Below are 27,774 nucleotides of genomic sequence, written 5' to 3'. Positions count from 1 at the left end.
CCTGGCAGCTTTTAAGAGGAGCATGAGGCAGAGGAGAGGTGAGAAGGTCAATGATGTCAGCAGTGAGTATTCCCAGCACAGCGGCCCTGGAAGAGGCAGGAGGCATTTCTTTCAGGAAATGATCATTATTCAGCCTACAGGCATTCATTAAGTCAGTCCTGACTTTGTGCCCAGCCCCGAGCTGGGCCCTCTGCGTGATTCGGAAGAGGCCAAGGATGCAGGGATGTAGATAACGCAGAACCCCAGAGGATATGGGGTCCAAGAATATAATACAGGGAATCAGTGAAGGCCCTGGGTCCTAGTTCTCACGGGAACCAGAGGTCACATCCTGGCTGCTGCCCATTGGCTGGGCCATCTTTATATTGTATATGTGCACATACATATAGATTCTGTTCTATTATTGCAGAGGCAGTTTGCGTGCATCGTTGATAAGAAGACGAGCAAAATATGAAAGAATAAGAGGTATCCCAGTCCCAGCAAGCGGAGCTCACTGCCTCAGTACCTCAGTGTGTACCTCCCCATTTCCTGATAATGCCTTCGTATGTCATACTATTCTACCAAAATGAGACCACACCGTGCATGGCATTTTTTCATTGATCTCCCACCCTCCACTACAGTAAATTTTCATCTCATCGAATTCTCAGTTGGCTAGAAACTGTCCTTCACAGCTGGTTTGTCCAAATCAGTACCCAGGACCATGCATCTGGCTTTTGAGTTCCCTGAAAGCTGTGTATGCACCCTGGCTGGATCCGTGGTCTGGAAAAACCCCAGCCTAGCAAGTCTCAAGGGCAGCCCTGGCCGCAAAAGGGGCTCATGTCACCTGGAGTATCTACCCGACAGGGCTCTGCCATCTTGCAAAAATAACAGGCAAAGTGAGAGGGATACCAGGGTACAACTGGGATGGGGATGCGCTGTTCACTGTCATGAATATTAATGCGGCATTCCCCGTGAGTGCCAGCATTCATAGCTTGTTGCTATTCACGGACTCATACCCGTGATGCCCCAGGCTGGGGTCTCCGCTGTGGCCTCTGCCTTCCCCTGCCCCAGGTCCAAGGGTGCCCATGGCCCATGGTTGTGTTCTTCGTCTCTGGGAGCCTGCTGGAAGGCGGGTGCTCCATCCTGCACCTGTGGTGCCTCCATTCCTGCCCACAGCCTGCCCGAGTGTGTGAGACCTGGGCAGGAGAGAGAGAGAGAGAGAGAGAGAGTGCGCACGCTTGCCCGAGAGCCCCCCCCCCCCTTCCCCGGGGGATTCACTCCCAAGTAGCCACACGGTGGATGTCTTGCTTTGGTTATGCAACCTGCATTTTAGACAAGGCCTGACAGCTTCCAGAGTGCTTTCACATGGCGCAGCCCTGGGCGGGGGGTTGCTTGTTTAGTTATACGCTGCTGGGAGCCGCTTACAGGAAATGATAAAATGGTAGCATGTACATTTAAAAAGCAGGGAAAATGTAAGATGAAGAAGGAAGTGAAGATGGGGTCGGGGAGTGCCTTCTGGACACAAGAAGCAAGTGAGGGACACAGGCAGAGATTATCCTGTTTTTATTTTTGTTGTTGATGTTTTCTGGATGGAGTACCGGCACACTGGGAACATGCCGGTCCTGGGAGTCACGCCCAGGCCTTCAGATGCTGGGACCACACTGTGTCCTGTGGCCCCTCGGGGACCTCGCCTCACCCCCTGAGGAGAGGTGGGTGGGACTAGAACACATCAGCGTAGTGATTATGAGCTTAGGTTCCGGAGTCCCAGAAGCCCCACTTACCATCTGTGTGACCTCTGCAAGTGTATTTACCTCTCTGAGCCTCAGTTTCCCCCTTTGTAAAGTGAGGATAGTAACAGTATGGACCATATAGGGTTGTTGTGGGGACCAAATGAGATAGCGCAGTACCCAGTAAGCATTCAGTACATGGTGGTTGGTCATTACTAATATTACTGATTAATGATTATCATAGGAACATTACCGTCACTGATATTATGACTTAAGCTTTTCCCTGGCAGTCTCTGGAGGGGGCTGAGTGGGCGGCACGTCTGGGAGAGGCAGGACCAGTGGGCAGGGGAGTGGAGCGCACAGGGAGGCAGAGTCTGGCCAAGGCAGGCCCAGAAGCTGAGGGAGCGACAAGGAGGGCGAGGGAATGAACGTGAGAGCTCAGAGGGGAGAAAGGAGTGGCTCTGAGAGACAGCCCCAGGGCGGTGACCGTGCTTCCTGTTGGGGCAAGTGCTGGCCCTTGAGAAAGACGGGCTGGGGCTGGCGGCTAAGAGGGAGCAGCTGGTCTAAGTGGGGCACCAGGGGGTGGGGGAGGGGGAGAGACAAAGGCAGAAACTGATAGAAACGCAGCTCTTCTCACCACATTACCGATGGGGCCCCCATCTTGACTGCTCAGGCTGTTTTGCCTATGGTAGGAAAGACGGTGGTTGGACATCATGGTGAACTTCCTATCTCAGGGATTGGTGCTCCTGGAGCAGGGGAGTGAGGGTAAGGGAGAACTTAGGTTTGTGATACCTCTCAGGACCTGAGAAACCCTAGAGCAGCCTGGACCCGGGGCTGGGTCTGCCTCCTCAGGGATGCTTTAAGTGGGCCAGCCAGCCACCCTGAACAAATGTATGTGCCCTCGCCTTCCTGCCTTCACACAGGGCAGCCAGGGAAGGCTGAGGGGTGGTCTGAGAGGCCCTGGGAGCTGGCCAGACTTGTTTTCCTTTGCAGTGAGGCTCTCCAGAAAGCACCAGTCCCAGGAACCGACAGCCGCTCACAACTCAGAATGGCCCAGCTGCCCCTGCTTCAGGGTCCAGTGGGTCTCCATCTGGGAGGAGAGGCTGGGAGGAGACGCCATGGAGTAGATGGACCTGGGGCCAGGGGCAAGGAGCCAGGGACGATGCTTTCCCACCCCCAGGGACCTCAAGTTGCCACTGCCATGGTTACGTCTGCTTCCTGTTTGATTCATCTCAAACAGTCGAAAGGGGGGTGCCGGCTCCCAGCTTGGGCCACCGCTGCGTGGGGCTGTTTACAACAGCCGCGTGTGGGATTCCCAGAAAGAGACTCCAAACCGGACATCCTGCGGCTGCAAAATACCCAGGTGTCAAGAGCTAAAAATAGCTGCCCCAGGGCCCCAGGCGCGGGGAAAGGGGCATGCTTGCTGCGGAGGCGGGAGGCGGGAGGCGGGAGGCGGGAGGCGGGAGGGCCGGCCTTGCAGCCCTCACATCCAGCCTCCTGCTCGGTGCACAGCTGCTGAGCGGGCAGAGCATCAGCCCCCTGCCTTGGACTGACCGGAGGCCTTTGTCAGGGCCGGCCCGCATCCCGGGCCACTCACCTGGGAGCTGAGCCCCTGCCCCTGCGGGCAGCTGGCCCCTCTGCCCATCCAGTGGCGCTTGCTTTGGGACACTAATGAGCGAGCCTCAGAGGGACTCGGGAGCTTCTGAAGAAAGGATATAGCAGGGCCCCTGAGAGCCTGGATGATGAAGCCGATGCTCCTCTAAGACCTCATCCTGTTAGTCTCCAGCCCCTGTTCCCACATATACTTCAAAATCGTTGCTTGGAAACTGCAAAGCCAACAGTCCCTATCTACAAGTGATTTGGGGGATTGTCTGCCCTGGGGGCCCAGAGACGGAAGAGGCAACTTCTGCCTTCTAACTCGCATGAGGGTTGGAGTTTACCACTAGCACAGGCCTCTGGGGGACTATGTGATTTTTTCAGTCTTCCCCTCTGCCCAGCCAGGTCCTGCTTTTGCTCTCCACCCACTGGCCTGTGGGGAGTGGAATTGCTAGGGAGGTGCAGTGAGGAGTACTGTTTGAAAGCATGGATTCTGGAGCCCAATTGCCTGGCTCAAGTCCCAGCTCAGCCACTTCCATGTTATGTGACTTCAGACAAGTTATTTAATATTGCTGGGCCTCAGTTGACTGATCTCTATAATGGGTGATAGGTGCCTCACACACAGTGCTGCTAATCTCAGATGACCTCTTCCAAGTCGATCTTCTTATCCTCTTATTACAGGTGGCACAGCCAATTCTTGATCAGGCTGCAGCGTGTCCCTGGCTCTCCCTGCCACTCACTGAGGGAGTCACAGTTTGAATCCAGGTCCATCTGACCTCAAAGCCAATGTCCTCTATGCCATGGACCCTCACTCCTATCATGTCTCATGGCGGGGATTTCCAGCCAGCTTGCAGCCCACTGGGTTCCGGATAAATCTGAGTAATAAACAGCTTGGTGCCAACATAATGAGCAATAGAATTAACAAATAGCAAGAGAATTTCTGGAAGAGGGACACGAGAAACTGTTGAAAGGGACTGAGTCTAGGGAAGTTCTAGGGAGTTGGAAGAGTGAGAAACTTCTGGTTTTATACTTTTGGGGGCTCTTTGAATTTTTTTAGTGTCTGCAAGTAATAGACTTTTCAGCTTTAAAAAAACACTGTAGGCTGTACCTTAAACTCCCTAAAGTGATAACCAGGTTTCCATCTCTTCAAGCCCTGGACCAGTAACCTCACACGGAGGCATGGAGTATCTGCTTTCGGGACTGAGCCCTTGGGGTTCCCCTGCACTGGTCTGGCCTGGCCTGGCCTGGCCGTAGCGACCTGCTGGGTGACCGTGACCTAGCCCCTTGCCCTCTCTGTTTCCCTCCCTGCGAAGTGACAGTGTTGGCCCACACAGTCTCTCTAAAGCCCCATCAGCTCCTAGTGAGTGAATTCGGGTGCTGTGACCCGAACGTCTTTGAGAAGCACTTTCCACTGCTCAGTCCTCACTCTGTGTCAGAGAGGCCACGCAACCACACTGTTCTCTCTTGTGCTTGTTTGTTCTTGGACCTTCCTGAAGCCCTTTCACCCCCAGCTTTCGTCTTCTCTGCCTGCCCCTACTCAGAATCCAGCTTTGTCCCACATGCATCAAGGGAAGCAGACCCGAGTGGACGGGGGCGTGGAGGGAGTCAGCCCTGGACCCGGGGCTTGGCCGCACCCCGGCCTGCTTTCGTCTGCCTGCTTCTCTTTTACCAGCTACTCAGGAGACCAGGGAGGGGGACACAGCCTCCACAAAGATGTTGGAGGCGTTGGGAGGGGGCTTGGTGGCGGTGCTCCTAGGAAATCCCTACCCTCTGACGCAGGGCCCACAGCGCCCGGAGAGCAGGTGGTCAGGCCAGGCTCGGGTTTCCAGTCACATCTGCTGGGCAGGTGAGGGCCTGGGGCAACAAGGGCGGAGTGGGTGATGGAGGCAGGCAGCTTGTACAGGTCCTTAGGGGACAGAAAAGTGGCGATTGTGTCTGCCCTGGAGGTTGCTGCGGGCTGGGGTGAATCCGCTGGGGGCAGGCTTTCTGGGCAAGATCAGGTGTCTGGCTGGGGAAGGTAACCTGGTAGGCCATGGGACATCAGCACCAGGTAAACTGCCTCTTCAGCCTGACTGCAGTTGCTTCCAAAGAAGATAGAAATAGGGGGTAGCCAGGATTCCAGAAAGGAGAGCTCTCTACCCCGGCCGCAAGCTGTGTGGAAAATGGTCCAGCCCTATGCCGTGTTCTCTGTCCCCAGGATCCATTCACTCCTGATTTTATTTCAGTCTGACCCCAAATGAGTGGTAACAGCACTCGGAGAGGGGCTTATGGGAAGAAAGGTCACCAAATTCATGCCAATGTCTGGGATGCCGGATGGTCAATTTCTGGCTTCAGTTCAGCCACTGACTGGGTGCCTTTAGGTAGCTTCCTCTCTCTGGGACACAGGAGAGCTGTTCCCCAGGTCTTATCTCTGTTGCTCTAGGTTCTTATGAACCCAAAGGCTCTCAGCACGAGCCCAGGTGGGTGGAGGAGAAGCAGAACATTTTCCCAGGCATGGCTTTTGGAAGCTGCCCCTGTCAGCAATACACACACACACACACACACACAGCTTTTCTGAACAGAGTTTATATCATAGATCATCATCACAGAACATCCCTTTGGGGCCCTGTAATAAGCACTACAGAGTTCAGGGCCATTAGGTTTTAGCCCCCCTGGAGGGTGCATGGTGTCCAGAACTGGTGGTTACCAGGGGAGCAGGGTGCAGAGAACCTAGTTCTGCTCCCATGCCTGAATGCTGCTGACCAGCCCGCAGGCGGGGTCCAAGGGAGGTAGGGAGCAGTCCCAGCAGGCCGGGACTAGAAGCTTGGGACTCTAGGCTGGACATGGTCTCTGGGAGCGCACCTAGAAGCTGAGTTCAGAAACCTCTTCTGGAGGAATAGATGCTGCAGAAGAAAGAGGAGGGCCTAAGAGAGCCCGGGTTGGGGGCTACCACATCCTGGGGAGGGGAGGCTGCCTCCCACACTACTGTTCTTGGGGCTTACGAACCTTGAGAAATATTCATGCCGTGTTCTCAGGGCCCAGGAGAGCATCACTGTGTTCGATTCCCCAGTTCCTCACAGAGCTTGCTGTGTGCCCAGCAAGGTGTTAGGTGCAGATGCTCCTGGCTGACCAGTGACCCCACAGAGACCGTGATGGACTGTCGAGGGGGTGGACACAGAATGGGTGCTGTGGGAGGTCAGGGTGTGCTTCATGAGGAGATGGGCCTGGGCTGGACTTCAGCAGATGGGCAGCATTTTAATAGGTAGATCAGCATTTCCCTACCAAATGTTGTCATCCAAAGCGCGGGCACTAGGGTGTGAGGGCAGTTGGTGGGAGTCTCTCTGTGCCGAGAGTTGCCCCCTCCCACGGAAGCGCCTGCCTGCAGGCAGTTCTCCCTTTCCAGCTTCTGGAAGAGGAACTGGGGCTGTCCCTTAGGCATAGACCCAACAGAGCAGTACCTGCCAGTTGTCCGTCAGAAAAGACCCCTTCTGCCCCACGTCTGGCCTGAAGAGGGCCTCTGTGTGTCCACCACATGTCCCTCCAGGAGGCCCCCCAGTCTCCTGGCTCCTGTTCCCTTGGCCCTGAGCTGCGATAGCAGGAAGGAAGGTAGCTTCAGGACTCACCTCTGTCTTTCCACCTGCCAGCCTCTGGGCCTCTCTCCTGCTGACCGGCGCAGGCCCTACTGTGGGGTTCCATGGTTTCTGAAGTGATGAAGGGGGCCCTGGCTGAGCCTAGGATCCTGGGAACCATGGCCATTTCCAGAAGGAAAGACTTCTTTTTCGGGTTATCCATAAAAAAGGCTGCATGGTTCTCTTTGGGGGCACAGAAGCTGCAGGACCTGAATGGGGCAGTAGGAGAAAAGGGGTTCCTACAGTGGGGTCCTTGACCTATGTGTTCTAGACCTGCCACTTCGAAGCTCCCACCAGATCTGACTTGATCTCCAAGCCATGACCCAGTCCCTCCCCCAACTGTGGAAGCCTCTGAGCAGGTGCCCACTCCCCTTCCAGGCCTGCTCCCCCACCATCTCCCTCCTGGCATCCTTAGCACAGTCTCGCCAGCCATGCTCTCCCACCTCACCTCCAGCCCTCTTCTTTCCCTTCGGGCTGTGGGAGCCTGGCTTGGCCACCCAGGGAAGATTGTATCTGAACACATCAGGGAGGGCTGAGGGCACTGTTGGGTAAACCTGGGCCTCCTTAGTTTCTTGCTGTGCACTGAGCTCCAACAGAGCGAGATATCTGAGCCGCTTGATAGATCTGATGAGAAAGACGGAGCTGGGGATTGCTCTCAACCAGCATCGTAGTCTGAGGAAAGGAATGGGGTGGGGTCTTGTCTTTTTGGTTAGCCTGCAGCAGAGGTGCCAGATTTGGAGCGCTCGGGCTGGAGTGGGGCCTCCTCGGGTGGTCCTCTCTCCTTCCCTCCTCCTGGCAGCCCCTTCACTCCATCTCTCTTCTCTCTACAGATGGGACCCAGGTGAGCCCGGGTGCCCACTGTCTCAGCCCCCCTGGCACAGGTAAGAGCAGGTCTGAGGGAAAGAGGGGGGGAGTGGAAGATGAGGCTAGATGGGACAGAAGGAGGACGAGGAGCTGAAGAGGGTGGTTCAGCAGGATAGCTGGCTGATCATCCAGAGAGTTGAGAGGCTGAGGTTCGGGGGAAGGGGGTGAAGTTGAGGTTTTATGGGGAAGGGGTGAGGAGGGGAGCGAGTGGTGAGAGAGGCAACTCTAGATCCAGGCTGGCCCCAGAGCTGGGAAGCACAGCAGGAAAAGGACAGGCAGGATGCTCTTCTTGTCCTTGCTCAGCACAGGGAAACAGGAAGGCAAGTAGGAAGCTGATATTTACACTCAGACCCCGGCCCTACATCAGGCTCTGGGCAAGGTGACATGTTCTTATGTATAAGTCCTGCGGTCCTCACACCGGCCCTGTGGGGTGGGCACGGCAGCCCTTGCAGGATGGCGAGATCCCTCGTGCTGCTCAGGTGGGAGGGGGCAGACCCCTCTGTGGTTCTCTCATCCTTCCTTATCTCCTCTGCTGTTGGGCTGTGCTGGGCGAGGAGGGAGTGGACTTCCTCAGTTTAGGATGTGCTTGTGGGGTCAGGGCTGGGGCTGGACTGGATGAGGGCTGCCCTCTCCTTAACTTCAATCAGATGCACTGAGGGCCTATGGGGTGCAAAGTACACCTGATGCGTAACAGTTAGCTATGGCAGGGAGAAAGGAAGGCCTGTATCCTCTCTGCTTCAGTCCTAGCTGTCAAAAGCTTACAGACAGGTGGGGATACAGGGTACACAAGTAAAAAGGGAAATAATAACAGAAGGCAATATGTGACCAGTGCTGAAGGAGGAGGTAACCGATGAAGGAGTTTCTTCATCCATTCAAGAAACATCAAGTTCACCACCTACTGTCACTGAGTCCTCCTGGGTGTATAATTTTCTAAAACTTAAAGACAGAAATTGGAAAAAGGAAAAGAAACATTAATGAACCCCATCTGTGTTCCGGGGCACAGAGGATATAGAGATTTATGCATCGGTTCAGTGTTTATTGCCTCTCATGTGCTGGATAGCGAGCAATAGGTAAAGCCAAGGCCCTGCCCTTGGAGCTTAACTCAGTCGTGGTACCTACCTCAGCGGTGCTGACAGGGCCCAGACTCACCAGCATGATGGAGACCCAGAGGAGGGGGGGATGCAGGGCGCTGCGCTGGGTCTGGCAAGAGGCAAGACTCCAGCTGGGCCTGGAAGTAAGGGCTGGATCTGAAAAAGTAGAATCGAGGGGTGAGGATGGCACCAGGAGGGGAATGTTGTGAAGAGAAAGTATGTGGGCTATGATGGGACAGGAGCTGATGGTGATGGGTGAGGTGGAAGGTCCGGGTTCAGATGCAGAAGACAAAGCTGAGAGAAACTAGGTTAGCATCAGATTGTGCAGACCCCCAAATGTTAAATCACCCCGAGAGGGCTTCCCAGGGTGGCAGGCAGAGCCCCCCCCCACGTTCCCAGCAGCCTTCTGTTTGGAGGCCATGGCAGTGCTGGGAGAGAGGGATGGGGCCGCCCGCAGTTTGTGTGGCTGAAGCTGCAAGTCCAGGTAGCTTGCCCTGGGGGCCCTGGGGGCCCTCTCACATCATCGGTGGCTGGGGGGATGTGTCACCCAGGAAGCCAGGATACCTGATGTGGTAGTGATGAGACCCGTCCTGGGGCTGGAGGGCAGTGACATCAGAGGCCCAGACTCAACCAGAACGAGAATTTGGGGTCCCTAGGTGGACACATGAACAAGGGGTGGGGGCATCAAAGCAGCGCATTGCCTGCTGTTGGCGCATCTGGGTGCCCAGCACCTCCTCTGGTCTCTTGACATCCAGAGAGTTGTGTGGGTACCTCCCTGCTCTACTCCTCTCTTGCCTCCATCTCATGGTCAGAACGTTAGAGCAGATACTGCTTTAGTGACAACCCACTGCAAGCCCCTCTTCCTTTGCCCAGTGAGAAACTCCCCAGGACGGGGAGGCGACTTCCTGAAAGTCAATGGGAAAATGGAGCCGGAGCGCTGGCCTCAGCAGGATCGGAACCTGAGCTCCCTCCACCCAAGCTGGATGGCCTTAGCCCGGTCCCTTCATTGGAGCCTCAGTTTCCTCGTTTGGGAACTGTTATAACTACCTCCCAGGGCCTACAGGAGTGATGAGGTGAAAGGGATTTGCAGCGCGTGTGCACGTCTGCTATGGCTGTTGAGATAATGGTTGAGTTGGGTCTGGAGGCTGGTTCCTGACATCCTGGAGGGTGCTTTGCCACAGTGCCTTCCAGTCCCCCCTCCACTCAGGCCCAGGGGACAGCCTGTAGCTGCCCCGATGGGGGACGCGCAGTGTTGGACCAGCTGAAGGGAGCCTCTCCAGAAAGCTTTCCCTGCTTGTGTGCTCTGTCCGAGGGCACTTGCTCCCAGCCCCACCGGCTCCCCGTTTCCTGCAGCAGCTCCACCTCTGAGCACCTCGGGATGTCTCTGGCTGCTGAGCCCGGCCTGGCCCAGCTGGCAGTGCTGGCAGAGAACCTGGTCTGGCAGCTAGTTATAAATAGCCCCTGCATCCACAGGCTTGGCAGGGTGCTCCTGGCGTGGGTGCAGGGGACACTGGAGAAGAGGCAGCTGAGCCTGCCGTCCTCAGCGTGCCAGGCCCAGAGCTGGTGTGAGGGTGCCCAGGAGCAGGCCCCTAGGGCATGGGGGCCGTGCAGGCCCACGGTGCGGACTAGGGCTGGCTGCAGGTTTGAGGCACTTCTTTACCGTGTGGCCTGGGATGGAGTAGGGAGGGTGGCGATTGTAGGGCCTATGATGCCCTTTGGGGTTGGAGGCTGAACAAAGGGGATTGTCTGTCCCATCGCTGTGTATCTGGGCACAGCTCATCAGGGGGCAGCTGGGCCAAATCCTCTTTCCAGGGCAGAAGAAGGGAAGAAGAGGGCAGGGCCCAGAAGGTACCACCAAAGGGCCCTCAGCTGATCTCGAAATCCTCACAGCCCCCAACACTGGCCTGGAGAGGCAACCTATTTGGTGGAAAAGCACTGTGCTTGGAGTCAGAAGGCTCCACTGAAATGCCACCAGCGGTGGACTGTGTAGTTTATGTGACCTCCTTTCTCGTGGGTGAAATGGAATTGAAAATACCTACCTTGCAGGACCGTGGTGAGGATGCGGTGAGGCAAAGGCCCCTGGAGGGTGTTTTGCCAACGTCAAGTGAATCTGAAGGAGGCTGATTAGGTAACCGTGCACCTACAGACAACCTTTCCGGCTGACCCCGCCCTCTCTCTGTGTCCTCAGGCTGCCCCGGACCCCGTGCAGACACACCAGGCCCCCAGCCCCAGCCCATGGACCTGCGGGTGGGCCAGCGGCCCCCGGTGGAGCCCCCGCCGGAGCCCACGCTGCTGGCCCTGCAGCACCCCCAGCGCCTGCACCACCACCTCTTCCTGGCAGGCCTGCAGCCCCAGCACTCAGTGGAGCCCATGAGGGTAAAGACACAGTGCCCCATACCCGCTGCGGCCTGTCCTCGAGCTCAGACCCAGCCCCCCTCCCTCCCTTCCGCCTCCCCAGACCTTGTCTCTGTCCTCAATCTTTGCCCCTTCCCGGGCGCCCTGCCCCCACAGCTCTCAATGGACACGCCGATGCCTGAGCTGCAGGTGGGGCAGCAGGAGCAAGAGCTGCGGCAGCTCCTCAATAAGGACAAGAGCAAGCGAAGTAAGGACGGAGGCTGCCCCAGCTCAGTGTCAATGCCCCCGCTGTGTGGGCGTGGGGGGGTCTGGAGCCACTCCAGCCCTGGTCTCCCTTTGCTTGCCTGGCTCTGCCTGTGAATATGGGTGGGGGTGAGGGGAGAGTCTGGAGACTTCACAGAAGGGGTGGGGCCTCAGGCTTGGCTCTTACCTCAGGAGTCCCTGGGGCACCTCATCCTGGGGGTGTGGATGGGGCAATGGGCAGAGAATGTTCCAGGGAGGCCACCTGTCCACTCACCTCCAGCCCACTCATGACTTCTGCCCCTGCAGGTGCCGTAGCCAGCAGTGTGGTCAAGCAGAAGCTGGCAGAGGTGATTCTGAAGAAACAGCAGGCAGCCTTAGAGAGAACAGTCCACCCCAATAGCCCCAGCATTCCTTACAGGTACTCCCTCCCTCTCCCACCTGCTCCCTGTGTCCCTGCCTGGCCATGCCTCCCCGTATGTCAGCCTGTGAGCACACACATACTTGCCCCTTCCTCCTTGGGCTGCCTGTCACCTGATCCTCACCCCTAATCATGCCTCTCCTGAACCCCTCTCCTACTGACACCGGCCCTCTTGTGTCCTGTAATTACCTCTCCCTACCCAACCTGAGGCCCTGCCTCTCTGCAAGGTACCCCTCCACCACCACCACCACCGCCACACACACGCACACCATACTGGCTTTCTTCTCTCTTTATGTCTTCCCTTGAGCACAAAATTATCCGGATTCCTAGAGCAGGTTCCTCCCATTGAGTTTGGCCCTCACCCAAGCCCTGCGACTCTGGCTCCTATGCCTAGATTGGAGGTCGGCATTACCAGGGGACCGCTGGTAGGATGGGTGGCCCAGTGCTGCCCCCTGGAGGTGGCCCTTGTTCCTGCCGGCCACGCATTGCCCAGCCCTGCTGGCCGCTGCCTGCCCTAGCAGGTCCCAAATGGTGGAATGAGGTGGCTGCCAGGCCTCTAGGCATCCCTGCTCCTCTGAGGCAGCCTTGGCGCTCACTCCACAGAACTCTCGAGCCCTTGGAGACGGAAGGAGCTGCCCGTTCTGTGCTCAGCAGCTTTCTGCCTCCTGTTCCCAGCCTTCCCAGTGACCCCCCAGAACACTTCCCTCTGCGCAAGACAGGTGTGTAGCACAGGCCGGGACCTTCCAGGGGAGCAAGGGGGTGGACCTTGGACGCTGGTCAGGAGTGTGGCGGGGAGGGGACCTGGCTGGGCGGGGGGTGGGGGGTTCTGCACACGGAGGTCTCTCTGGCACTGTCTTCTCTTGCCTGACTCAGAGATGACTGGGAAGGGGTAAGGAGGGGCAGAGACGGGGAGGGTAGGCTTGGGGCTAAGTAACGCCGCTGCCCTCGCAGTCTCTGAGCCCAACCTGAAGCTGCGCTACAAGCCCAAGAAGTCCCTGGAGCGGAGGAAGAACCCGCTGCTCCGGAAGGAGAGCGCCCCGCCCAGCCTCCGCCGTCGGCCGGCAGAGACCCTAGGGGGTGAGGCCCAGCAGGGTAGGCTGCTGGCAGGGGTCAGGCCCCGCCCAGGCAGGGGTGCCCTCCTCGGGGCTGCGGTGGGTGGTTGTTGGAGGGTGTGTCCTCCACACTCGCCAGAGGGGAGTTGAACGCCAGCCCTTGCTTTGTTGGCTACGCTGAAGTCCGCCTGGAAGGGCCACCTTAAAAATAACGTGTCCCCCTGGAGACCCGCGGGGACCTGCCTTCTTCCTGCCCTTTTGGGAAGAAAGCAAGAAGCAGAGCTCGCCCACTGGGGAAGGGGTTTGTTCCTGGCCCACCCTCCTGACCACGCCCCTGGCCACGCCCCTGACGATTTCTTCCCCTCCCCGACCCTCAGACTCCTCCCCCAGTAGTAGCAGCACGCCAGCCTCAGGGTGCAGCTCCCCCAATGACAGCGAGCACGGCCCCAACCCGGTCCTGGGCTCTGAGGTAAGGCCTTGCCCGGCTGGGCTCCCTTGGGGGCAGTTCTGAGGCTCAGCCGTCCTGTCAGCAAGCGGCCCGACCAGGCTGGGGCCGCAGCGTCTGGGCAGCCCCGACCTGAGCCTCCGGGGTGTCGGGGAAGGCGTACCCCGGGGTAGAGGTCTGGGACCAGTGACCCCTGCCCTGCTCCCCATGGCAGGCGCTCTTGGGCCAGCGGCTGCGGCTGCAGGAGACCTCTCTGGCCCCGTTCGCCTTGCTGCCCACAATCACGCTGGGGCTGCCCGCCCCTGCCAGGGTGAGTGGCTGAGGCGCCCTCCCCCATTCCACGCTCCCGAGATCGCTCACTCCCTTCTCCTGCTCCTCACCCGATGGCCTTCACTGTTCTCCCTGTGGGAATCTTCTCCCCTGTGACTGCGCCTTCTCTCTCCCCCAGACTGATGGTGACCGCAGGACCCATCCTACTATGGGCCCTCGGGGGCCGGTCCTGGGGAGCCCCCATGCTCCCCTCTTCTTGCCCCATGCCTTGGAGTCGGACGCTGGGGGCCCCCTGCCCTCTCGCCTGCAGCCCATTCTCCTCCTGGATCCCTCAGTCTCTCACACCCCTCTACTGACTGGTGAGTCCCACGGCTTCTCCAGGAGAGGGCCTGGATCCCTGCACCCTTCTAAGGGCCAAGCATGGGAAGGGTCCCATCCTCCTGCCCCCTTGGCAGCCCCCCATCCTCCTGTGCATCTCCCTGCGGAGTCCCTTCCCCCCAACCCTCTGCCCTTGCTTCTTTCCCTTCCTCCCTGCAGTTGGTTCCCTCCTTATGCCCCCTACCCCGTTCTTTCCAGTGCCCGGGCTTGGGCCCCTGCCCTTCCACTTTGCCCAGTCCTTACTGACCACCGAGCGGCTCTCTGGGTCAGGCCTCCACCGGCCTCTGAGCCGGACCCGCTCAGAGCCCCTGCCCCCAAGCGCCACCGCCCCTCCACCGCTGGGCCCCCTGCAGCCCCGCCTGGAGCGGCTCAAACCTCACGTCCAGCTGATCAAGGTGAGGGGAACTGGGTAGGGGAAGTGGTGAGGGGTTGCTTAAGTGGGCCCCTGGGGGCTGAAAGAAGGGACACTTAGGAGGGCAGAGACCTGAGGGCCAGAGGGGGCATGTCGCTCCTGGTGGCCCAGAGCTGTGTGGCCACTGGAGTCCCAGCAAGATGAGGGGCTGCCTCGCCCAGCCCACCACGTCCTGCCCTGCACTCTGCGCCCCAGCACGTTCCTCAGCAGGCATCTCCCCTCCCCAGAGGCCAGCCAAGCCGAGTGAGAAGCCCCGACTGCGGCAGATACCCTCAGCTGAGGACCTCGAGACGGACAGTGGGGCAGTGGGGCCAGTGGGGGATGACGGCCTGGACCACAGGGAGTCCAGCCATGGGCAGCATGAGGCCAGAGGCCCTGTTTCTCTCCAGCAGCACCAGCAGGTATGGTAGTGCCCAGGTGCCCCTTGGAAGGTGTAGTCAGGAGACTGGGGCCTAGTGATGATGGAAGGGAGGGACATAGGATATCCGTGCAGGCAGCAGCTCTGGGAGCCACAGTGGCTCTGCCAAATCCACACTGATGTACAGGCAGACAGACACATATGTGCAACCACGTACACATACACATGCGTGCACCACCCAGCAGCCTTCCAGTCTCCGGGTAAAGCCATGTCCCTTGTCCAGCAGCGAGACTGGCCTTTCACAGAGCCCTACACATTCCTGCCCTAGGACTTCTCTCCTGCGACCTGCAGTACCGTTTCCAGGAAGGTGCTAGGGCAGGAAGTGGGGTACAGCGGGGCCCGGGGCACTCCATCCAGAGGGTTCTCACCATGCGAGTCGAGCCAGGATATTTGTTTGCTGGGGCTGTTGTAACAAGCACTACAAACCAAGTGACTTAAACAACAGAAGTTTATTTTCCCACAATTCCAGACGCTAGAGATCTGAAATACAGGTGTTGACAGGGCGGGTTCCTTCTGAGGGCTGTGAGGGAAGGTGTTCGGGCCTCTCTCCTTGGTCTGTAGATGGCTGTTTTCTCCTGTGTCTTCATATGGGCTCCCTTCTGTCCATGTCTGTGTCCAGCTTCCCCTTGCATAAGGACAGGAGTCCTATTGGAGCTCACCCTAATGACTTCATTGTAACTTGATTACCTCTATAAAGACCCTTTTTCCAAATCAGGTCACATTCTGAGGTACTGGGGGTTAGGAGTTCCTTCATAAATATGAGGTGGGAGGGGGACGCCGCTCAGCCCGTAACACGAGGTAACAGTACACACACGTGTGTGGTCACGCAGGGCCCCGAGTCCTTGGGTTGTTGGCAGTCCTTGGAGACAAGGAGATCCTGGACAGGGCTGGGCCCAAGGCCTCTCACCCATTTTGGCTTTGGAGTCCTGAGGGCCCAGGGAGCTCTGGTGGAATAGGGTGCTGATCTTTATGGGGGTTAATGGGGGCAGGGAGCTGAGAGAGTCAAAGGCCAGAGCCCAGTGGGAGGCAGAGTCAGAGGATTATCCAAAAAAGAAGCCTGCCTGGAGGTTTCCAAGGCCATAGGCAAAGGCAGATGGAGCAGGACCCTGAGACCCGGGAGACTGAGGCCCCCTGTGTCCCTCAGGTGTTCCTCTGGGAGCAGCAGCGACTGGCCGGGCGGCTCCCCCGGGGAGGCACTGGGGACTCTATGCTGCTTCCCCTGGCCCAGGGCGGTCACCGGCCCCTGTCCAGGGCTCAGTCATCCCCAGCCGCGCCCGCCTCACTGCCTACCCCGGAGCCCGCCAGCCAGGCCCGTGTCCTGCCCAGCTCAGAGACCCCCACCAGGACTCTGCCCTTCACCACAGGTGAGGCCCGGATTAGAGGGGCAGGAGGAAGGGGCTAGGGGCACACAGGGGTTTGGGGCATGAGTCCACGTCTGTGTCATGGTTCACTCAAGACATTTTTTGAGGCCACGTTCTTAGTCTTGGGAGATCCACCCAGCATCCCATGGAGCAGATGGATCAGGTGGCTGTTCTTATTTGACAACTGAGGAGACCCAGGCTCAGGAAAGTGACGGGGACAGGCTCGTGGTCACAAGCAAGCTGGCAACCTGGCCAGGCTAAGAATTCGGGCCTCCTGACAACTAGTTCAGGGCATTCAAAAATTATATTTATTATTGTTGCTTTGCCCGTGAAAAGAACTCAAAAGCATTTTAGAGACTTTGAAAAACAGAAAAAGCATAAGAGTAGAATAAAAATCACCAACCAGTATCTCACCACCCAGGGGCAACCGCTCCCCCCCATAAACGTGGCCATATTTCAGGCCAGTCTTTGGCCACATGTATAATGCATATCATATATACTGTTCATTGTGGCTACGTTTTATACCCCGCTTTATTCAGTTTATACGTTATGAACACTGTGAAATAATCTTTAAAAATAGTATTTTATAGTATGTCATCACAGTATTTTATTTTTGTTTAAGTGTTTTTTATTGGTTGGGCAGTTAGGTGGCTACTCATTTTTCCTCACTTGAATTTCCTTGAACATAAGTCTTCCCTCATCCCTGGGCTTGTCACTGAGGGTCGCTCTCCAGGAGTGGCGTCCCTGGGTCAAGTGGTGTGAGCATTCTGACGATCACTGATGTCCTGAGATGTGCGGAAAGTGACTTCGCACTGGCGGTGTGCAGGGCCCTCTGAGCATCTGGCTAGTCAGGCTGGAATGGTCACTTCCCCAGAACTGCATCTGTCTTGTCACACGGCCCAGTGTCACCATGGGCTTCCCAGCTACCAGGATGGCGCAGGAGGGACTGTGTGGGTGTGTGTGGCGTGTGCCTGGCCTGGCTCCAAGTGGGTGCCATCTGCCCTCACCGGGGTGGGGGTGTGGGTGGCGGCGGGGACTCCCTGGGGTCCTGGCCCTGACCCCGGCTCCCCCCAGGGCTGGTCTATGACTCGGTCATGCTGAAGCACCAGTGCTCCTGTGGGGACAACAGCAGGCACCCAGAGCACGCGGGCCGGATCCAGAGCATCTGGTCCCGGCTGCTGGAGCGGGGGCTCCGCAGCCAGTGTGAGGTGAGGAGGCAGGTGGGGGCTGCGGGATAGGAAGAGGTGCGGGTCCTGGAAGGCAAGGGGCTGGGAGGCCCTGGAGCTGGGGTGAAATGAGGGGCCGGCAGGGTGGTGGGAACCGCAGGGGACGGGCTGAGCAGGGACTCAGGAGCTCTGTGGGTCCCTCCTCAGTCTCTCCGGGGCCGGAAGGCCTCCCTGGAGGAGCTGCAGTCGGTGCACTCCGAGCGGCACGTGCTACTCTATGGCACCAACCCGCTCAGCCGCCTCAAACTGGACAATGGGAAGCTGGCAGGTAGGGGCCTGACGGTGCTGGGGCCCCCGACTCCCCTGGCTCACCCAGCCCACGTCTCCCCTGTGCTCTGGACTCGCTCTGCCCAGCCTGCCCCTCCAGCATCCTGGACGTCCCAGGCCACCCCTTGTCCCTCTGCTGCCCACCTGCACGCCCCACCGCGAGCCCTGTCTGCCCTCCTCTCAGCCCCTGCCCTGGGCCTCTCCCCGCAGGGCTCCTGGCTCAGAGGATGTTCGTGATGCTGCCCTGTGGCGGGGTTGGGGTAAGTGTGCCGGGCTCTCGTGCGTGCGCAAGGCCACGGGCTCTCAGTCTCCTCCCTTCCGTTCTCCCAGGCCCAGCCCCTGCCTGCTTGTTCCTGTGGTTCTGCCTGACCCAGCGGGCCGGGGGCTTTCCCCCACTGTCCCTCTGCCAGCTGGAAGCTCCTGGTGGTGGGGCTGTCCTCCTGAGCGTGGAGCCCGTGCCTTGCACTTAGAAGGCCTCGAGTAAATGTCAAAGAGGCTCAAAGAGCGGGGCCCAGCCTGGGGTTTGGGGTTGTCTCCCTTCACGAGACCCCGGTAGTCAGGATGGGCCACTCTGCACCGGCCTCCTGGCCAATTTGCCTCCCTGGAGTGGGCCTCCAGGCAGAGTCCGGGGTGTCTGGCCTGGGGGGTGGGGGTGCCTTCAGCGTCCTTTGCGACCCAAGCACATACCTCCCATGCCCCAGCTTTCCCCACTTCCTCTTACCTGCCTGCAGACTTCGGCCCCTCTGGCAGTGCTCTCCTCTCCTAGAATGGTCCCTGCGATGGTTTCCCCGGCCGGGTGCGTGGAGGCAGGGGATGGAAGCCCAGTTCTGGAGGGACGTGGGAGCTGTAGCTGGGGGGCTGTTTGGGAGCCAGTCAGCGCCCTGTTCACAACTTCCCATTTCTTGCCACTTTCTGATTTTTCCAACTGTTGTTACTTCTGTTTTCTCCTCCCTCCTCTCCCTCTCTGTCTCTGTCTCTCTCTCTTTCTCCAGCCTCTTGCGACTCTCTCTGCCTTCCTCGCCTCTCTCGGTCCGCCTCGCCCTCCCCATCTCCCCATCACGCCCCCCGGCCCCTCCCTAGCCTTGAGGCCCAGGGACTGGGTTTGGGGGGCCTCCCAGCCTGGGCTAGGGGCCCCGAGTGGAAGACAGTGGTGCAGACGGCCCCTCGAGCTCCGACCGTCCCGAGGGCCTGAGCAGAGTCAGCTGGGGCTTAAAACCCTCTCCAGGCCCAAACCCCAAGTCCCGCCCAGGTAACGCCATGCCCCCTTCTCTGACTGGGGAGGCAGGCGCCATGTTGCCGGCAGAGTGCTGGCCAGATGCGGGCTGGTGATATGGTCTAAAGCTGGGAAGGAGAAGCCATGCTGGGATTGGGGGACACAGGAGGCCTTGCCTTTGGGCGGTGGGGCCCTGGGGAGGCAGCGCTGTCTGCCCAGCTCCCTGCCCTGGGGTCCTGGCCATGGGGTGGGCACTGCCCCACGGGCCCTGGCTCTTGTGGGAAGCCTTGGATGATGCGGGCCCTGACTCTGGCCCCCGCAGGTGGACACTGACACCATCTGGAACGAGCTGCACTCCTCCAACGCGGCCCGCTGGGCTGCCGGCAGTGTCACTGACCTCGCCTTCAAAGTGGCCTCCCGCGAGCTAAAGGTGGGAGGTTCAAGTGGAGGGTGGGCCAGCCACGGAGGAGGGAGGCGCAGGATGGGGCAGCGGGAAGGACCCAACACCCCAGATGTCACACCCCTCTTGGACATCACTGTAGGGTTTTAGAAGGGAAATTGAGAGCTCAGGGGACCACGATGAGATCTGAACCCTAGGCTCATGTTCCTCGATGGAGACTCAAGCTACTGTGACCCTGGCCCTGTGGTCTCTAAGAGACACAGGGTCATGAGCATCCAGGATCGGTTGACACAGACCCACTGTGTGACCGCGGGCGAGTTGCAGAGCCTCTCGGGAGCCCCGTGTGTTGGCAGATTAGTTCTCTGCGGTGCTGGGGTTTTACAGACTGGGTTAGCCCCCGTGCTCATTTGCTCTGGGCCGGGCACCTCACGGGGGCCTGTGCTGAGGTCCACACCCCCTGCTGTTCAGGAGCTCATAGCCGAGTCCTGGCTCTACCACAACCAGGCAACTTCACATGTGTTGTTTAACCTGCCTCAGCACCAGGTTTCTTCTGTCTGCAAACTAGAGATAATAATAATGTTTATCTTACCGAGGTGTTATGAGGATTAGGTAACGTTTACCTCAGAGCCGTTGTGAGGATGAAATCCAGGGCTGAGCACAGTGCCAGGCACAGAGATTTTGCCCAAGAAAAAAGCTGTGGTTATTACAAAGTGTTAACAGCCAGGACCCACTGGGGTGGGAGGCTATGTGTTCACGGTCTGGGGCCGAGGACAGGGGAGGGCAGGGCACTTTCAGTCCCCGGTCAGTCATGCAGGCAGCTGTTTGCCATGTGGTCCTTTCATGGAGATGTGGGTTGGGGGCTGGCCGTTTGGTTGACAAGCATTCCTTCTGTTTCCAGAACGGTTTTGCGGTGGTTCGGCCCCCAGGACACCATGCAGACCATTCCACAGCCATGTAAGGCCCCAGGGAGGCTGGGGTGGGCTGAGGTGGGGGGCAGGCCCCCAGGGCCTTCCTATCAGGCCGGGCCAGGGGCAGGTGGAGAGAGGAGGCTGGAGTGGGAATGGGCTGGCACCACCACTCTCGTCTCCTCCCAGGGGCTTCTGCTTCTTCAACTCAGTGGCCATTGCCTGCCGGCAGCTGCAACAACACGGCAAGGCCGGGAAGATCCTCATCGTGGACTGGGTAGGTCCCGGCTCCTGGCCCCTGTGGGTCGGAGAGCCCTGTGGAAAGAGCGCTGAGCCGGGCGTCAGAAGACGTGGCTCCACGTCCTAGTTCTACATAGCCTCCCTGAGCCTCAGTGTCCCCCTGTGTAAAATGCAGGCGAGGGAAATGCCCACTTCACGGGGCCACTGTGGGGCCTGGAGGAGACTGTGTGGGAAGGCCTCAGCCATAACCAGCTCCCACAAGGAGCCATTTGAATGCTGTCTTTTGGCCTCTTGGCTTCTTTCTGCAGATCTGATCATCTCTGCGTTTCCCCTACAGGTAGGGACAGTAAGAATAAAAGCAGATAACATCGGCATACCACTAATCACATCTAGACACTGCCGGTTTCATGCATCATTTGTTTCATCCTGTCTATGACCGGTTTACAGATAGGGGAGTGAGCACAGAGATGTTAGGTAACCTGCACACAGCCGCACACCTCGGAAGCCAGAGACCACGATTTGAACCGAGGCCTGTTACCTCTAGAAGACCTGCGTCTAACTAACCACTCTGCCCAGACATCTGCACAGAATGGAGGAGGGTGGAGGAACTTTCCACACTTGCACCCATGCACGGTCCTGTGAGCTACCATGGCTCTCCTGGTCCTGCCCCTCTGTAATGGAGCATGGTTTCTGATCACCTGCATCACTCTTGTGACCTCGGACAAGACGCAGTGGCATGGGTTCCCAACATGTCCTCACCACCATTTTGGACTCCTGACTCTGAGGATGGTCACTGATCTCGAAACCTTTCCAACCTGTCCCAGTCTCCATCTGTCTGCTTTCAGACCTGCCCTAATCCACTGCCCATCTCCCTGCACAGGACGTTCACCACGGCAACGGCACCCAGCAGACCTTCTACCAGGACCCCAGTGTGCTCTACATCTCCCTTCATCGCCATGATGACGGCAACTTCTTCCCGGGCAGTGGGGCTGTGGATGAGGTAACCACACCTTCCACCGACTCTCCCTTGTGGCCCTTACTCTGCCTCTGTCACAACTAGCTGTGTGATCCTGGGCAGACTGTTTAGCCTCTCTGATCCTCAGTTTCTCCACCTGGAAGTGAACAGGCTGGACGAGCTGGTGGAGCAGCAGTGATACCCTGGGGTTCCTCTCCTGGGACTCTGCTCTCCTCACGTCTCTCGTGCCTCCTGTTTTCCAGGTGGGAGCTGGCAGCGGTGAGGGCTTCAATGTCAACGTGGCCTGGGCTGGAGGTCTCGACCCCCCAATGGGGGATCCTGAGTACCTGGCTGCCTTCAGGTAAGTGCTCCGGGGGCCCAGAGGAGGCCCAACCCAAGAAGACCACCCTCTCCTACCCCTTTTCCCAATAGCACCAGGTTGGAGGTGACCAGGAGGCTTATCAGCTTGTCCTCATCCAGTTACTAGGCATTATAAACCAACCTCAGAGTGGGCCTATGGACTGAGACAAACAAAGGGAAAGGTACCATTACACTGGCCTCTTGGGGCCACCAGTCCCTGTGGGAAGACAGGAAAGAGAATGAAAAGGTCAAAGGGTGCTTTATAATTCACATGTTACCAGGAGCCAATGTGAACTGAGCACGAGGAGACAGGCAGGGTGGAGTGAACAGAGCTACTACATTCAGTCAAAGAAGGCTGCCTGGAGGAGGTGGGCTTTGTGCACGAGATGAGAAACTTAAATTGTAGAGAAAGAGGGAAAGCAGACAGATGGAGTCCTTATTGGGGGAGTTGCTTAAGAAAAGCCATTCTAGAAAAGGCGGCTTTGGGCTCAGGTGCCCTTGTATCTTTCCCTCTGGGGTCCCTGGACTCTAGTTGGAAAACAGAGAACCCTGGAAATAGGCCTTCAAATATCTTTCTGAGGTATTCTCCATGAGACTTAATTCTGTAGGAGCCCTGGGCTGGGGTCCCTGGCATCTGTGTGCCCAGAGACCAGGGACCTGAAAGACATCAAAATGGACCCCAGAGTTGGGTGAGGGATGGAGGGAGGCAGCTGTGAGGGGCCAGCAGGGGCAGAGGACGAGTGTGGATCTGGTGGCCCAGGACCTCCTAGGGTCTCCCCACAGGTTAACTCTCAAGTGGCAAGTGGTGAAGTGTGGCCAACTCAGTCCTGAGTGCGTAGCAGCTAAGTGCTGAGTGTCTGCAGTCCCTGAGGCTTAGTGACCTGTCCCTTCCCCATAGTCCTGCCCACTGCACCCCCCCCACACACACACACTCCTCTTTCATCCCCTCGGTGCCCCATCCTTGGCTCATTCCAGCCTCTTGGCCCTTAAGACCCCTGGGAGGCTGAGTCCTTAGGCTGTGCCAGGGACATGGGTGGGCAGGCAAGGTCAAGGAAGTCAGAGGGATCCCCTCATCTTGCTGGGAGACTGGGTGTCTGGGACTTCTAAGAGCGGGGTGCCCCACAGGAGAGTTGGGAGAGGACTGGCACCAGGCAGGGCCCCCGGCCTCTGTGGTGAGCCCCCTTCTCCTCACACCCTCTGTCACTCAGGAGAGTCGTGATGCCCATCGCCCGAGAGTTCTCTCCGGACCTGGTCCTGGTGTCAGCCGGGTTTGATGCTGCCGAGGGTCACCCGCCCCCACTGGGTGGCTACCGCGTCTCCGCCAAATGTAAGGAGGACCCAGCCCAGGGGAGGTGCGGGGAATGAAGGCTAGGCGGGAGGGCTAGCACTGCCCAAGTCCCGGGGGAGGTGGCAGTGGCCCACCCAGGGCTGGGAGTGTGAGGATTGGGATTTGCAGCTGGCCGGGAATTCGCTGAGCTCTCCTGGCCCTAGCACAGCCCAGGGCCCCAGCACAGACTTAGGCCCCAGGAAGGCCTAAGTCACACCCTGGGGACTGAAGTCCCATAGATAGGAAGTTCAGCCACAGGATGCCCCTCCTCCCCATCCCAACTGTGTCCTTCCCAGGCTGGGCCGGCAGCTTCTCTGGGAGGGTGTGAAGGAGCTGTGTTCTCAGGTTGTGGGGAGCCCACTCCACCTGCGGGGCCATGGGGCCTGGAGGACAGAGACGAGTATGGTGTGTCTTAGTGAAAAAGACACAGGCTGGTGTCCATGCCCTGGGTTCAAGTCCTAGCCCTGCCACTTACTGGCTGCCCTTTACCTCTCTGAGCCTTCAGTGAGGCATACTAATAAGATTTACAGGGGATTCCACATGAAAGCACTCAGGGAAAATAGAGATTTACACATCTGAGTCACTCTTTATAAGGGAGGGGTCAAGCAGGGAAATAACAGAGGTCGAGAGGGTCCACCTCTCCTCCACTCACCCCCCTCCACCAACCTCCAGGTTTTGGGTACATGACGCAGCAGCTGATGAGCCTGGCGGGAGGGGCGGTGGTGCTGGCCCTGGAGGGTGGCCACGACCTCACAGCCATCTGTGACGCCTCCGAGGCCTGTGTGGCTGCTCTTCTAGGCAACAAGGTGAGGTGCATGTGGGCAGGGAGTCTAGCTCTCCCAGGACCGCCCTGAGGAGCACATAGACAGGGGGGCCTCCCCAAGGGCTCACCGATGAGGTGGGGTGGGGTGGCCAGGCCTGGAATGAGGGGAATAGGGTGGGCACCTCTTCCCCAGGTCAGACCTTGGGCCAGTGTCTCTTGCCCTAGGCAGAGCCAGGAGCACATGCCCGTGGTGCCTGGAAAGCCAGGGCCCTGGGGTGGGAGCGATCTGGGCCTGTGGGGCCCTGAGAGATGGGTGACTGATGTACTGTTGTCTTCTGTAGGTGGATCCCCTCTCAGAAGAAGGCTGGAAACAGAAACCCAACCTCAACGCCATCCGCTCTCTGGAAGCTGTCATCCGGGTGCACAGTGAGTGGGGGGAGAGGACACTGCTGACCCCAGACTTGGGAGAACCTCACGGGTCTGCTGCCCCCAGTGACCAGGGCCTCAGGGCTTCCAGTGCCAGCCAGGCCAGGAGCTCTGCTGCTGCTCCAATAAAGTGCCCCGGGGGAATGATGGGGCCGCCCCCTACCCATGAGTGGATACCCCTAGAGCTCTCCAGATGGACCCAGTGGGGACAGGCAGATAGTGGCCTCCTCCAGGCAGGACTGGCCTCCCATCTCCAGCTACAGCCCTAGGCTGGGGCCTCACCCGCAACAACACTCAGGCCTTGTTTGCTGGAAGTTTGCTGGTTTCCCTCTTGACCCTGAATCCTGGCCACAGGCTTTCAGGAGCTCTGCCTGCTTTGGGGGGTGGGTCTTAGAATAACCCCACATTTGTAAAGCACTTTAAGTTTTCAACTTCACCTTAGTATCTGTGGAGTGCTTTATGTAAAGACCCATGACATATGCTAGGGATACAGACATGGACAAAATTTATTTCCCCACATCTGGGCTCAGCAGGGGCACACGTGACAGTGAGGATGCTGCTGGCACTACGTACAGAGCCCTACCCCGGGCCAGGGCTGGGCGGGCCATGCTCCATGGACATTCCTGCTCACAGCAGTAGGCAGGATGGTCACGTCTGTGGTCTAGATGGGGTGGGGAGCCCAGGGCAGGTAAGTGGCTTGCCAACGGCCACACAGAGCGGCCATGGTCCACTCTGCTGGCACTGTGTCCTTCCCACCGCCCACACCCTGTCCTGTGTGCTGGGCTGAGCCTTGCTGGAGGCTGGGGGTGAGTGGGACCCTGGGCTCCAGGAGGCCAGGACCTGGGGCTCTATCAGGTCACTGTGACACAGCCCCATCTAAGGGCAAGGGACCCTACTGGTGCCCTCAGGATCCCCACACCCATGGGAATGGGTCAGTGGTGGCCTTTCAGCCAAGGGGTGGGTGAATGCCTTGGGCCCCTGCAAGCACTCCTCACAGCCACGTTGGATCTGCTCTACTCACCCCATCAGGGTTGCAGGGATGAAGTCGGGGAAGGTGCCATGTTGAGGGTAGAGGCAGGTGAGAGCTGGCACTGAGGACATGCCTGCTACTCTCAGGCCCTTGGCCTGAGACATGCAGCCTCGTTGTCAGTCTGCGAGGCGTGGCGTGGCAGGTATAGGGCTGGTGTCCCCCACCCTTCTCTGACTCAGCTTCTTGTCCAGGTGAATACTGGAGTTGCATGCAGCGCCTGGCCTCCTGTCCGGACTCCTGGGTGCCCAGGGTGCCAGGGGCCGACACAGAGGAAGTAGAGGCGGTGACCGCACTGGCATCCCTCTCCGTGGGCATCCTGGCGGAAGAGCGGTAATGCCAGACCCCTGGCTGACAGCCCCTCCCCGCCCAGACCCTCCCAACCCGAGGACCCCAGATCCTGGCACAGCCACTTCAGCCTCCTCGGGCTTCCTGGGAAGCTGGGCTAAGGCCCTTCCCGCAGCCCCTGGCCCTCCAGCATCCCCACCCCTGTCCCTCCCCCAGGACCTCAGAGCAGCTGGTGGAGGAGGAAGAACCTATGACTCTCTAAGGCTTCAGAGCAGATCTGCTGCCCGCCCCGCCCACCCTGCCCTTCGGACCTGGTTCTCTTCAAACCTCTGGCAACAGTACCTGTTCCCGGGGTCTTCAGAGATCCTTTGGGCAGGTAGTCGGGGCCAAAGAACAGCCCCTGAACAGTCACCCCAAGGAGCCTGAGAAGGCCCCTGGGTCTAGGATAGGGACCAAAGAGGACCCTGGGAGGATGCAGGCTGGGTAGCCAGCCAGGCCCCAGTAGGGCTCTACCGGAAGCAGAGTCTATCCCCTGGGGTCCAGGCCCCGGGCTGGGCCCCCGTTCCTCAGGACTGCACAGATGAGGACTGGCTCAGCCGGGCCCACCCATAACCACTATTCTTGGCTCTGTAGACCCCAGACTTTGCACACAGCCCCAGGCTCCACACAGAAATGTGAACTTGGCCTCAGCCAGAGTGGCCCTTCTGAGGCTCTGGGGGCTGGAATTGGGGGAGTAAGGGAGAGTAGGAGGAGCCCAGGGGCCCCATATCTCTGAGTGCAGGGGGAGGTCCCCTCTCACCTGCTTCCTCAGATGCCTCTGGAAGCCTCCTCCCCAGCACTGGGCAGTGAGACAAAGCTCCCTCTGAGAGCGGTCATCGGCAGGCCTCCCATCTGGTCCCCTGCCCCCTGCCAGAGGCCACTCTGCGTTGACCATCTCAGTGCCCTGGTGGAGCAGACAGGTGCTCTTGGAGTTCTGTGCTTCCCGATCCAATGGTGCCAAACCCTTCATCTCCCCTCAGAAGCACAGCATGACCCCCAGGGACCCCCCAGTCACTGCCCCCTCCATGAGCCTTCTCTGTTTCTGGGGTCTCCCCCACCCCAGCTGACTCCTGCCCTACATAGGACTAGCCTGACTGAGGGGGAAAGGGGCGGGAGAGTGGATGTAAGACATGGGGGAGGGAGGCTGCCCTGGCAAAGTCTTAAAGGCTTCTGGGGTCCAGGCCTGGGGCCAAGAAGGAAAGTATTGGTGTGTGTGTGTGTGTGTGTGTGCGCGCGCGAGTGTGAGGGAGTGTGTGTGCACGCGTGCACGTCTTCCCCAGGACCACCATACCCTTTGTAGGTATGCATGTTTTTGTAAAAAAGGAAAAAGAAAAAAAAAAAGGAAAAAAAATCTGAAGAATAAATGTTTTATTTGCTTTAAAGGTGCATGTGAAAGGGCCTCCTGGGGCTGAGGGGTGGGCAGCGGGCACACAGCCACACAGCACAGCCTGTGCCTGATTCAGTGTGGAGGAGCAGGGACCAGGATGGGCTGGGAGGCAGCACCCCTCCAGCTCCTTGGCCTTCTGTGACAGCTGCCCACAGGAAGGATCCATTCTGAACACACCCTAGCTGCCCTCACCTGCCCCAGCTCCAGGTAATAAAGAGGCGGCCGCTCTGGGCTGAGTCTGTAGGCAGAAGGCAGGTGAGGGGGTGGGGGGCGGAGTCACCTGCAGACCCAGCTCACCAAGGCTTCCCTAGAGTTGTGAATCTGACTCATCTGGGTTCAGGTCAGTCACCTCCTGGGGCCTCTGTGTATCAGTTAAAGGTTCCAGAAATAGACACTGGTTCCTTCCTGCTCTAGTGCACCATGACTTCTTAAGCATCTACTGAGCCTAGAAGAGAGACTGGGTGGGGCAGCGGGCCTGGGCACGCTCATCCAGTCTAAGCAGAGAGGATGGTGCCCGGCTGCCAGCACTTGTCTTTATGGTTCTGAGGTGGCCAGGCTCCTTCAGCCAGCAGGAGCCGGAGCCTCAATACCTCCCACCTGCCCCAAGCCCTCACAGCCTGGAGAATATGGGGGCAAGCTGGTTCACAGCCTGCCCATCTGTCCTGGCCCCTTGGGCGACAGGCGCTCCATCCCACAGCCATTGCCGAGGCTGTGCCTGAGGGTGTCCTCGCCCCGCT

The 27,774-nt window shown here is 58.7% G+C and overlaps 1 protein-coding gene across 19 annotated transcripts in view; it reads left to right on the top strand.

Moving 5' to 3' along the window:
* Positions 1-27,032, top strand: part of HDAC7 (histone deacetylase 7) — a 35,083-nt gene extending 8,051 nt beyond the window's left edge. For 5 of the 19 annotated variants that reach the window (XM_032492679.1, XM_032492682.1, XM_032492683.1 and 2 more), the window contains 25 exons: positions 7,738-7,788; positions 11,051-11,238; positions 11,374-11,464; positions 11,767-11,878; positions 12,482-12,597; positions 12,830-12,970; positions 13,308-13,399; positions 13,590-13,685; positions 13,824-14,004; positions 14,222-14,418; positions 14,663-14,836; positions 15,998-16,217; positions 17,289-17,422; positions 17,588-17,708; positions 17,918-17,967; positions 19,243-19,350; positions 20,219-20,274; positions 20,415-20,502; positions 21,346-21,465; positions 21,684-21,781; positions 22,989-23,107; positions 23,780-23,913; positions 24,212-24,296; positions 25,518-25,656; positions 25,828-27,032. In XM_032492679.1, the coding sequence (XP_032348570.1) occupies positions 7,738-7,788; positions 11,051-11,238; positions 11,374-11,464; positions 11,767-11,878; positions 12,482-12,597; positions 12,830-12,970; positions 13,308-13,399; positions 13,590-13,685; positions 13,824-14,004; positions 14,222-14,418; positions 14,663-14,836; positions 15,998-16,217; positions 17,289-17,422; positions 17,588-17,708; positions 17,918-17,967; positions 19,243-19,350; positions 20,219-20,274; positions 20,415-20,502; positions 21,346-21,465; positions 21,684-21,781; positions 22,989-23,107; positions 23,780-23,913; positions 24,212-24,296; positions 25,518-25,656; positions 25,828-25,873 (2,957 nt within the window). In that variant the 3' untranslated portion in view covers positions 25,874-27,032. Of the gene's footprint in view, positions 1-406; positions 463-7,737; positions 7,789-11,050; positions 11,239-11,373; positions 11,465-11,766; positions 11,879-12,481; positions 12,598-12,829; positions 12,971-13,307; positions 13,400-13,589; positions 13,686-13,823; positions 14,005-14,221; positions 14,419-14,662; positions 14,837-15,997; positions 16,218-17,288; positions 17,423-17,587; positions 17,709-17,917; positions 17,968-19,242; positions 19,351-20,218; positions 20,275-20,414; positions 20,503-21,345; positions 21,466-21,683; positions 21,782-22,988; positions 23,108-23,779; positions 23,914-24,211; positions 24,297-25,517; positions 25,657-25,827 lie in introns of all 19 variants that reach the window. The other 14 variants (XM_032492690.1, XM_032492676.1, XM_032492677.1 and 11 more) reach the window with 6 other exon arrangements.
* The last annotated feature ends 742 nt before the right edge of the window (positions 27,033-27,774 follow it).

Source organism: Camelus ferus, chromosome 12 (assembly GCF_009834535.1).
Source record: "Camelus ferus isolate YT-003-E chromosome 12, BCGSAC_Cfer_1.0, whole genome shotgun sequence".
NCBI classification, from domain to species: Eukaryota; Metazoa; Chordata; class Mammalia; order Artiodactyla; family Camelidae; genus Camelus; species Camelus ferus.
The sequence above is the reverse complement of the archived record's forward strand: the minus strand, read 5'-3'. Positions and strand labels throughout refer to the sequence as shown.